The 11,586-nt window shown below is 33.4% G+C and overlaps 1 protein-coding gene across 1 annotated transcript; it reads right to left on the reverse strand.

The window, feature by feature from the left end:
- Positions 1 to 1,146: 1,146 nt before the first annotated feature.
- On the reverse strand, positions 1,147 to 4,787 carry LOC126970647 (tissue-type plasminogen activator-like). The gene is made up of 6 exons (XM_050816727.1): positions 4,686 to 4,787; positions 4,048 to 4,115; positions 3,758 to 3,979; positions 3,506 to 3,679; positions 2,841 to 2,996; positions 1,147 to 1,838 (listed from the first exon to the last, which is right to left on the reverse strand). The coding sequence occupies exons 1-6, from the start codon at positions 4,714 to 4,716 to the stop codon at positions 1,221 to 1,223; spliced, it is 1,269 nt and encodes a 422-aa protein (XP_050672684.1). The 5' UTR covers positions 4,717 to 4,787; the 3' UTR covers positions 1,147 to 1,220.
- Positions 4,788 to 11,586: the final 6,799 nt, after the last annotated feature.

The following is an 11,586-nucleotide window of genomic DNA, read 5'->3' on the forward strand; positions in this document are numbered from 1 at the left end:
GGCCTTTAAGGAAGGTGTACGCGCTCTTTGTTAAGTTATTGTTGATTGCCCGAAAAGTTATAAATATGGATATTTTTTTCAAGTCGATATATTTTATTCAGTACTAGCTGACCCGACACTGTTATTGTTTAAACGAAATCTGGCCATTTAAAGTGGGTGAAAAGAAAATAGTTGTTTTTATTTAATTCCGAGCTTTTTTTGTATTAATTCATTCCTTTTAAGCCTTCTCTGGACTTCCATGAATAATTCAAGACCAAAATTTGCCAAATCGGTCCAGTCATTCTCGAGTTTTAGCGAGACTAACGAACAGCAATTAATTTTTATTTATATACTAGTGGACCCAACAGATGTTGTCCAACAGTGGACACGTCTTAAATTTGAAAAATCTGTCCAGCCGTTAGGAGTTCACTAACATACACATGAGTAGGAGAATTATATTATATGGACGTAATTGAGAATCTAAACCAATCTCAAATTCACTGAAACAAACAAAAAGTCATCAAGATACGTCCAGCCGTTTAGGAGGTAGTTTAATTGGGAATCTAAACCATTCTTGAATCCACCCGAAGACACACATCAATCTCAAATTCACTGGAACACACAAAAATCTCATCAAAATCGGTCCAGCCGTTCAGGAGGTAGTTCAATTGTAAATCTAAACCATTCTCGAATCCACCTGAAGACACACAGAAAGTTTCAATAAAATCGGTCAGCCGTCTAGGAGTTCAGTGACATACACACGCACACAAGAATTATATATATAAAGATATTAAAATAATTCGGATCTCCATTAATACAGAGATAGATCGGAAGGATTTCCGGTTGTAATGAAAATAACTCGATCTCTGAAGCAAGAGTTCACCTTCATCTAGCTTCATTGCTTTTTAACCAAAACGATAATTGAGTATGTATAAAAAACCATAAAAAACTAAAATATGAGATTAACTTTTAAGGTCTGATGCCTAACAAACTAATTTAAATATTTTATAAAATTATAATCATGATTTACGTTGGCGACATATTCTACGTAAATGTGTTTTCAACCGATAAGCTATCAATGTCTTAATCTTAGCTATCAAAGTGAAAACAAAAAGATATAAAATTAATGGAAACTTCGGTCTGGGTACAAGGCTTTCAATAGAAAAATTATTGGAAAAGAAAGAAATGTTTATTCTAAATCATAGAGTTACAACTAAAATGAAGGACGAACAATAGTAAAATCAATAAAGTAGACTAAATAAGATAACTAAAATTTTAGATATGCATGGTGTGAACACAAAAGCTCCGCTTCTAGTTTTCTTTGGGAGTTGTCGGGCTTCAGGATTAGTTCGTCGCTCAATCGTCTCAGCAACACTCGATAAACTAGTGGACTCTGATTCTTGTGCCACAATAGTCTCCGAAGTGCTACCATCTTCCATCATAGCTGTTTCCTGGGTAGTTGTAGTAGTGGATGTAGATGTTGTCACTTCTTCGACTCTAGCATTCGTCACTGTTGGTGTTTCATAACTAGTTTCCTGAGCAGCGTTGCTTTCATCAGACTCATTTCCAAAATTTGTCACTGCTGGCGTGTCCTCTTTAATTTCTTTGTGAGGATATTCCATTAACATTACTTTTGCCTGTTCAGTTGCTACTGCTGTAGACGATTCATTTGGATCTTTGTTAATGGCAGTACACACTGCGGAGCATTGATCTTCATGACATTCGTCTTGAATGGCACACTTTATGAAGTCAGTCCAACCGGAGAATATGTGGTAAAGATGAGGAACATCGCAATTGTTTATATATGTCTGTAGTCCTACTGGCTCAGTGTAGCATAATAAAGGACCTCCACTATTACCCTGCAATGAATACTAATGTAGTTACTCTGACTCATGGCTTTTGTGAATTTCATTTGGCAAAGTTCCCTTCGAATCATCTTACTTCTGGTCACCTTATACCACGTTACCAGAGGTAATGGATTTGATATATAAAAGGCATAAAAGGCATTTATTTTCTCGAAATTGATTCCTTTAGAATTATTTTTGATGTCACATGTAATCACACACACTCACGCCTTGTTCCCGTCGGGGTAGGCAGAGACAATAGAATGCCACTTGCTTCTATCCTTACAAACCTCACGCACTTCCTCTAAATTCATTACTCTTTTCAAAAATGCTCGCCGGTTGCGGGTGCTTCAGACCTTTTCTCAAAACGTCACCAATTTGGTCGATGAATGTTGTACGAAGTTTCCCGCGACCGACTTGCCACACACACACTTATATTCGATAAGTCTCTCATTCGCTCCACGTGTCCAAACCATTTCAGCATTCCTTAAATACAGTATATATTTTATCTATATATTCCTTATATATTGCACAGGTTTTATAATTGTTGGTTGTGGTTGTTTAAATTTTTATCACTTACTTATTCCATTGGTATTTTGGTTGGATACTTTGGGTCTAGTTCATATATTATGAGTTAATTACTAGTGAATGACCTATTTCAACAATAAATAATTCTCTTAAATTGCATGTCAAACACAAATAAATTGAATTGTTAACAGTAGATGTATTATTTTGCTTACCTTGCTTTTGTATGTCCTACGTACGTACGTAGGACATACAAAACGTACGTACGTACGTTGTACGTACAACATACATGCCCTTATCACATTTAACATAAAACAGAAACGGTCATGTGATATCATTTGCGTTGCAAGAGAGGGGACTTCTCATCACTGCACTTTATTGTCCTACTCTTCAATATAATACACATTCTTTATTTTGCCAAATAAGAGTTTCTTTTCTCATTTATATTGCGAAATATGACATATATAGGCAAACTGGTACTTTTTTACTTACGCTGCAAAATTTGGAATCACTAGTATCCGTTTTCTTGTCTACATCATTGGCACAAATCATTTTGCCTTCTCTGAATTTGTCACCACAGGTTTCAATAGTTGCTGGTAAGACATTAACCGCCATATGAGTTAAGAGTTTTTCAGTACTATTCTTCCTCTGAAAGAGCAAAAATTAACAGTTTATTGAGAATTTAAGCAATGATTATTTCTTTTACAATTGTATACGACATTGTATTGTATAAGACAAAATATGTTGGGAATCAGCGTAAGTGAAACTCACGAATATCACAGAAATCTGAATAAGATGTTACTAGTGTGACAATTGACATTAGCTGTGGGATGTCACCATAGTACTCTGCATCACAAGTTAAATTCAAATTCAAATATTAGGTTATTATAGTAGTTAAAGGCAGATGGTTAGTTTAACAGTTTCATTTGGGCTATTAAGGAGATAATGTTAGATGACTTATAGACCGGTAGTGAGTAAGTAATGATTAAGTACCAAATACGAGTGACATGCGGTTCGTAAAACTTGGCTCAGTGGAAGAACGCTCGGACGGAACTCGAGAGATCGCGGATTCAAGTCCCGCATCATTCATAAATATTGGTTGCAACTAAGAAATTATTATTATTTCCATATTCAAATAAAAAAATTGTCATATTTACCATGTACAGCAATATGAAGCATTTTTTATCGACTAAATCCGTTGATCTCGGTGACATTGAAGTGGTCTTCACGGCCATTGTTATGTTGAACGGCGTCAGTGTCTTCAAAAGTGATATATCGCTGTACCACCATGTTTCCACAGTAAAATTGTATGGCCGTATAACTTCAATTATCTACAAGAAAGCGAAAATCATTAAGGAAAAGGCGGATCATTTTGAAATACTACGAATTCAGTAGAAGTGAAATAAAACCTCTCGTTCTTGTTCACCATCATCGTCATTTAGCGATAAGGAGCTGTCTATAGCAACACTTCCAAGCCGAGCCATAAGGGTTTTTTGAGGGAATGCTAAGGGTACTTGGTCGCTCTCCAGAGAAGAAGATAAAAGCCATTCAGGCTTCAAAAGTATACCAGCATGCATAACGCGGTCACCGTTGCTGTCCACCAGTTTCTCGTCGGTATAATAAATAAAAGCCTGCAACGATAAATAATTATAAAACTTTGTTCATAGAACAATGATTATAAGAACCAGAATTGTATTACCATGAATGGATATGTTCCCCTTTTGATTTCATAGTCTTCTTGAGAAACGACATTTTGTGCAAATAGTCCTGTAAATTAAAAGTAAGTATAACATTTATTATATAGTCAGTCTCGTGCCACAGTTTGGCGAGTCAATATCTCCTGAAGACGCCTCGTGTAGGGGCGAAACACGTGTCGAATCATTTGAAGACAAATATTGACGGAATTAACACAAACTCAAAACATATAGATAATTATAGATTTACGCAAAGTAACGCCTACCTCTAATAAATTTAGTATATACCTAGTATATACCTACTATATAGTTAGGTATTATTATACCTAACTCATTATTTGTTTAGTAATAAGTCATTATTTGTTACTATAAACAGTTATATTATAGCCAGTATACTATATGTTCAAAGCCTTTAGCTTGGCCTAAGACTATGTATTTCATTATTATTTTTAGATTATATATTTCATTAATTAAATAAATATATTGAATATATTTATTAATTGTTAATCTTTTAGTAAATTGAGCGGATAATTCTAGCAAAAGAAATTCTTTCAAAACTATATTACCAATTTTTGGTATTAAATATATAGAAATCGGAGACTTCTGATGCATTGTTATTTAAATATTTTGCATAAAATCTTACCCGTCAGCAATATTATTAAATTTTTCTTCATATCTCTAAATTGTTTTTTCACAAAAAGGAATATTCACCATGTGCCGTTTCGACACTAACGTTCTGTCAAACTGATTTTTGAAAGAAGAATCCATTATTTTTCATAGCGTCTTGAGAGGCAACAAGGAGGTTTATTGGATTATTTTACTAAGCGGCACCATAAAAAACGAATTAGTCAAGTTACCTCCCTTTTTTGCTCTGTTATCAATGATAAACTTGCAGTGACTTGAAGACATTAATCAGAATCGCAACCAAGCTTAGATATATTATCCTCAATAAGGCAAAAAGAATGAGTTTGCAAATTTAAAACGCGTGTTTTTCAGATAAGGTGGAGAATAAATCCCTGAAACATCTAATTATTCATGTAAGGGGTGTTTAAGGGCGCGTATTAATATGCTTTGAGCGCTTTTGCGGTTGACTTTTGAAAAATATGCTGAGGATAATATTTAAATAGTCGTTTATTCTAAAAGACTGGAAACATGACTTGGGCGGGTTCAATTCTGCGATTCTCGTGTTTCGTCTTTTCTGTTTTAAATTGAATACATGCATTAAACATGGAAAGAGTTATATCTATTTATAAAGGATTTGTTGCTTAGTACGATTGAAATTTGGAATTGAGTCTTATTTTGAGTAATTTTAAGGGCAATTGAGTGTCTTTGTGTTAAGTGATAACTTCATTCCATGCACGGTACAAGTTAGAGGGTTTTGGAGTCTGCTCAGAATAGTATGGTTAAAATTCTGAATTCATATTATGTAGGTTCTAATTTTCCGAGTATAGACACTATAGGTATGGGCGACAATTGGGTATTATACTCATATCAAAATGTTTTTTAAATTCAATTTTAAAGCTAGATTTAATTAGTAATGATGAAAGAACTGATTTAATCGAATAAATAATAAAAAAAGAACAAGGATTTAATTATCTCATAAAAATAAAAACCTAGACATTAAATATGTCAAAGTTTGGCAGAATATTGTCAAAAAATAATATATTTGAAATTATATTTATAAGACATAACATTGTAATCATTTTAAATGGTCTATGTATAGTTTAATATTTTTCGTTTTTATGTTTATGCTATATTCAGATACTAAAATTGTTACCTTTGTAAAGAGCATGCTGTGCACGCTATTAGTGAACTACAATACAGATATGTAAATACATATATACTAGCTGACCCGACAGATGTTGTTCTGTTCATAATAAAAAAAGTCTTGCGAATGGAATTTTAGAAAATCCGTTCTTAGCTGACCTCTACTCGGTGTACCATACCATAATACCAAATTTCAAGTCTTTAGCTCTCATGGTTCCAAAGATATCGTGATGCGTGACTATATACATGTAAATCTCTTATATGTATAGAAGATAGAACGTCATTGCTCTCTGTTGTTAACTATAATGAAATTGCTTTACAGCAGAACTGTCAAACCATGCGTCAATAAATTCTCTCATAGTTTTGCATGGACATATAGAAAATATGTCCATACAAAACAAATATTGGAAATAAAAATAATTATGGTTCCTAAATCGAAATAAATCTATCCTATCTCTCAAGTTGGACTAAACTGCACTCCATGAAGTAATCCCCATTTAAATCCGTTCATTAGTTTAGGAGTCCATCGCGGACAAACAACGTGTCATGTGATTTATATATTTTAAGATATATATATTTTATACTATATTATTTAATTCAAAATTTATTGTAGTTTGTTTATGTGCCTAGATAAATAAATATTTCTAATTAGACAGAGAAAGCCATACTAAAATGTGACGTCACATCTTAGTTTTGCATTTGCGAGATAGAGACTGAAGAGCTTTACTCCGAACGTTTGTATTTATTGGTTTGACTTGAAGTGAAATTACTTTTTTTTTCAATTTTATTCTCACTGTACATCATTATTAATATCTCAATTTAAAATATTAAAAAAAATGATTCAAATACCCAAATAGTAAGTACCTTAGAATTCTACCTTAATTAGAACCTTCGATAATTTATACGTCTAGATAGAGTTAGAAAACCTGTTAGACAACCGTTAAAAACAGGCCAGGAATATTAGTTTAGTGTTCGTGACAAGCTACGTCTTACATTCGCAATTTGTATGACACTGTGTGTTCGTGTGCGTGAATTGCTCAAAATAGAGGTTAGTTCTAAAGTCTATTTTTTTCGGTGTTTTCACAGCTCTCATTATCTATCTAGACGTATATATGATCTATGGTAAGAACATGCAGTTGGAGCCTGACTTTTTTTTCTACTTCAAATAGATGAAAATCTACTACTATCAATGTCTAAGCAGCTACTACTGCTACTAAACTACTGGCAATCGTTAATTAGCTGTTGTTCCTCCAGGTGTACCAAGAGCTGGCAGTTGATGTTCAATAACATAACCTTGGAGAAGAGAGGTCATTGTTGCATTGGGGCGATTGATGGTCGGATCTGAGCGTACACTGAAACTGTCACGTAACAAACCCATGGGTCAGTTCAGAGGGCCTACCATCAACTTTTAATAAGCGATGCGAATTCAACGCAGTTCAGTTTAGGTACCTAAACTGAATCACTAAAATTCGTACACGTAGGACCACAGAGTACATTTTTTTAATTCATTCTTGCGAACAGGCTATAGCCCGGGCCTTTACTGCCTCGTCTTTAGTATTTTAATTTTTGGTATTTATTTTCAGTATTTTGTTTTACAAAAAAGTCCAATAAAGTATTCTCATCTCATCTTTAATCAATAAAATTTTTCTTTTCTATTATTTCACTATTTTTTAAAAGTTATTAACAACACGATTCACTTTCTTCTAAGTAAGTAGCGACTTTTTCGAATCGGTCACTTTGACAAATAAGCTATCCAGTTTAGGTTAAAATGAATCGCAATAAGAGTTCATGGTAGGCCCGCAATATGGAATATTAAAATTAGACGAGGCAAAATCGATTTATGAAAAAAATTGACTCATATAGCCCAATGTTTAGTGACTCTGCCCACTGAGCTACAAGTTAGCCACTCGGCAAATGAGACTTAACATCTTACGTCTCAAGGAGACGAGCGCAATTGTAGTGCCGCTCAGAATTTTTACGTTTTTAAGAATCCTGAGCGGCGCTGCATTGAAATGGGTAGGGCGTATCAATTATCATAAGTTGAACGTACTGTTCGTCTCGTCCCTGATTATCATAACAAAAAGTCCCAGGTTCCACAGATAGTTTATACGTATGTTTTAGTATTTGATTCCGTTAAATATATCGTTGCCTTTATACTTTTTTTTTTATGGAATAGGAGGACAAACGAGCGTACGGGTCACCTGTTGTTAATTGATCACCGCCGCCCACAATCTCTTGCAACACCAGAGGAATCACAGGAGCGTTGCCTATAATAATAATACTATAGTTCGAATTAGTTTGTGGACAAAACAATTCGTGTAAAAATGTATTAATTAAAAATTTAAATATTTTTATTCCAGCAGTATATGATATCACTAATTGAAAGTTTAAAATAACCACCAATTCGAGAATGTATGCCTCAGATCTGAGAAGAACGAGCGCAAGAAACTCAGCGGGCTCCTTTTTTTCATAAAAAGATGGATAAAAGGTAATATCCGACAGTAAAATTTGTTATTAAACAGCCTGAGCACGGTCGCTCCATTCCCAATCTGTGGTATCATTAAGAATGTCATTTATGCTATCGTAACCTTTCCCACAATTTTTTCTTTACAATTATTTTGAATTTCGTATTATGTTTGTTTTGAACATTTCCTGGGATTTGTTGTAAAAGCATATACATCACACCACAACAGACTTACTAACTTGACATAGCCGAGTAGTAGGAATTATAAGTTTATGTCTGTTCCTAAAGTTAACATGATGAATATGACAGCTTCTAGTAAATTCACTTATTATGTACATACATAACATTATCAAAAAGATATTGAAAGGCAACAGTTAAAATGTTTATTTCTTTAAATTTTGCTCTCAATAATTCTTTAGGATCTAGGTTATAAATAGCGCGACTAGCCCTCCACTGCTCTTATATTGATATAAAATACTAGCTGGCCCAGCTAACCTTGTATTGCCATATAAAGTAATTAAAAAATTCAATAATAAAAATTTTTGGGGTACAAAAAATAGTTGACGACCGATTCTCAGAACTAACAAATATATCGTAAATAAAATTTATCGTATTACAATAATTATTATATTCGATTGCCATCTTGCAACTCTATTGCGTATCTGTGGATGGAATAGAATAATATTAAAAACGCGATACAAAAATAGGTGTTGATTGTAGACGGGTGAAAATTTAAAGTTGTATGTATTTTTTAATGCTAAATTATAATATAATAAAAATAAAAATGACCCTTGTCATTTAGTGGTATGAAAAATAGATGTTGGCTGATTCTTAGACCTACCCGATATACAAACAAATTTTCAAACAAATTGGTTTAGCCGTTTCGCAGGAGTTTGGTAACAAACACCAGGACACGAGAATTTTATATATACGACTAGCTGACCCAGCAAACGTTGTATTGCCGATATTAAGATCGCGCTACTAAAGTAACTGTTGATCGGAGATGGGTGAAAATTTGAAGTTGTATGTATTATTCTGTATTATAGTATTCTGACTCATAATCAAACAAATTAAAAAAAATGGCAAAAAAATCAAAATAAAAAATTTGGCCCTTAACATTTAGGGGGATGAAAAATAGATGTTGTTCGATTGTCAGACCTACACAATATGCACTCAAAATTTCATGAGAATCGGTCAAGCCGTTTCGAAGGAGTTTAACTACAAACACCGGGACACGAGAATTTTATATATAAGATGTAAAAGCAATAACACAATGGTTCCACCAGCAATTGTACGAAAAGGATCGATTTTAAAAAGCTGATGTGTCACATTTAGAACGACTTGCTCAGACGGATATTACACGTCCAGCTTGAAAGAGCTCTACAATCGCCACGTTTTGGTGTAAGTTAACTCAATTACAATGTCTTTATTGTAGATGTAGGTGCCATCTAGAGCTGGCGAGACTATAACGACCCCAATGAACGATCTACGTGTTATGCCGACTTCCTACAAGATCTTGTATAATTCTTTCAAACTGTTTTTTACACTACTCTTACAACATTACTCTTAGAATGTTTGCTGATATAAAATATTATAAGAAAAAAATACGGGTTGCACTTCGGGAGTGCCGGCAGAAGTGAGCACTTGAACATTAATGTTGTGTATTTTCGAATATTTTGGCATGGTTAGGGAATAATTTACCACGAATTGCTTTACTTATCAGTATAAAAGTACTAGTATTTATAGTACACAAATATAAAAAAAATATTACATAAAAAATTTAACACTTCAGTACAATGACAATTATTTTACATTAAAAAGTTTATCTCGCAGAAAAAACAACTTTCAATAAACTTTAAAAATATTTCACGGATGAGATTCGATCCCTCGACCTCGCGTTGTTTCGGTTTCGCAATCACAATGATCAACCACTGATCAAATGACCGTATAATCTTTAAATTACAATAACCGATCTATAATTAAATAGAAGTATAAATCTTTCATCCATAATTTCAATGACTGTCTTACGAATTTTTGATCAGGCCACGTGTCCTGACGCGAATTTAACATCTTATACCCATCCCAAGAAAAGTGCTGATAAAAAATGTTTGCAGTAGAGTTATATTATTAATGAAAAAATTCAGTCAGCTGTTGACGAAGGGTAACTTTATGCTAGCTGATCACTCTTAAGGGTATTCACTACGGACTTCTGTGCATACTGCAAATGATGTATCGACATCCAATTTTCGTAGGAACAAAATCTGTATTAGGATATCCTCTATATTAAAACTAGAATCTATATCAATATTATACATTTAAACAATTTGTTATCTTATATATTTAAACGGCTCCAAAGATTTTAATGTAATTTTGTATACAGGTAGTTTCGGGGGTGTGTAATCGATCTAGTTAGGTTTCAATTTTAAAAATTTAGTTTTATCCGTGTTTTAATGAGAATCAGCTAGAATAACATGAGAATATAAAGGTAAATTTAGCCACTATATACAAGACTATAATAGCTCAGATGGGACATTGTGTGATCCGGAAAGCAGAAGACCCTGGTTCGAATCCAAATATCCTATTAGTTTTTTTTTGTTCAAGTTTTGTACATTCTTAAAAATCCGGGCAAGGCTCGATCGTCCAGATATTGTTTTTTTAAAGTGATAACCCTCACTTATGGGATTATTTACACAAATAAAACTGAAAACAAAATTTTATGAACGATGCGGGACTCGAACCCACAACCTCTCGCGTTCCGAGCCCGTTCTTCGAAAATTTTATTCTATTTTATTATATATTTTATTTCTGTATTATACATTTTTGTATTCGATATTAAAAAACATATTAAAACTTAGAAACATTTCTGAATTGAAATAAAATACCGGTATGAAACGTGCAAAGATATCGTCCACAATGTAAGTTCAATATAACTGCACCAAGAGACTGTCATGAGAGCATTTAAATAGTCCAATAAAAGGGGAATACTTAAGTAAGTTCACAAAAGTTGTCGTTATCGTACAGAATAGCGACGCGGAGGTGATATGAATATTAAACGTTTGAAGAATTAGAAGATTTATACGACAATTCGAAAGTTAGACGAAGTACTTAAATGAATGTTTAACATTATCTGCGCAGTTTAAAGGAAGTTGAGCCTCTTAAACAACTTGTGAAGAAACTTTAATAGACAGAGGCTCTCGGGCTATTAATTCGGAGACGTGGAAAGGTGGACGAGAATTCTTAATGTGAAAGGGTGTTTCTAATCCTCTGTATTCTGATATTGTAATTGTATTCAAATAATTTTACAAAGCTTAGT

The sequence above is a fragment of the Leptidea sinapis genome, chromosome 21 (genome assembly GCF_905404315.1).
Source record: "Leptidea sinapis chromosome 21, ilLepSina1.1, whole genome shotgun sequence".
Lineage (NCBI taxonomy): Eukaryota > Metazoa > Arthropoda > Insecta > Lepidoptera > Pieridae > Leptidea > Leptidea sinapis.

Bases quoted from the DNA above. Each gene is read 5' to 3' on its own strand.
- LOC126970647 (XM_050816727.1), bottom strand. From the start codon at position 4,716: ATGAAGAAAAATTTAATAATATTGCTGACGG. The intron at 3,680-3,757 runs GTTTTATTTCAC...GCTTTCTTGTAG, and splicing joins ATGGTGAACAAGAACGAGAG to ATAATTGAAGTTATACGGCC. The intron at 2,997-3,505 runs GTAAATATGACA...TTGCTCTTTCAG, and splicing joins GCTTCATATTGCTGTACATG to AGGAAGAATAGTACTGAAAA.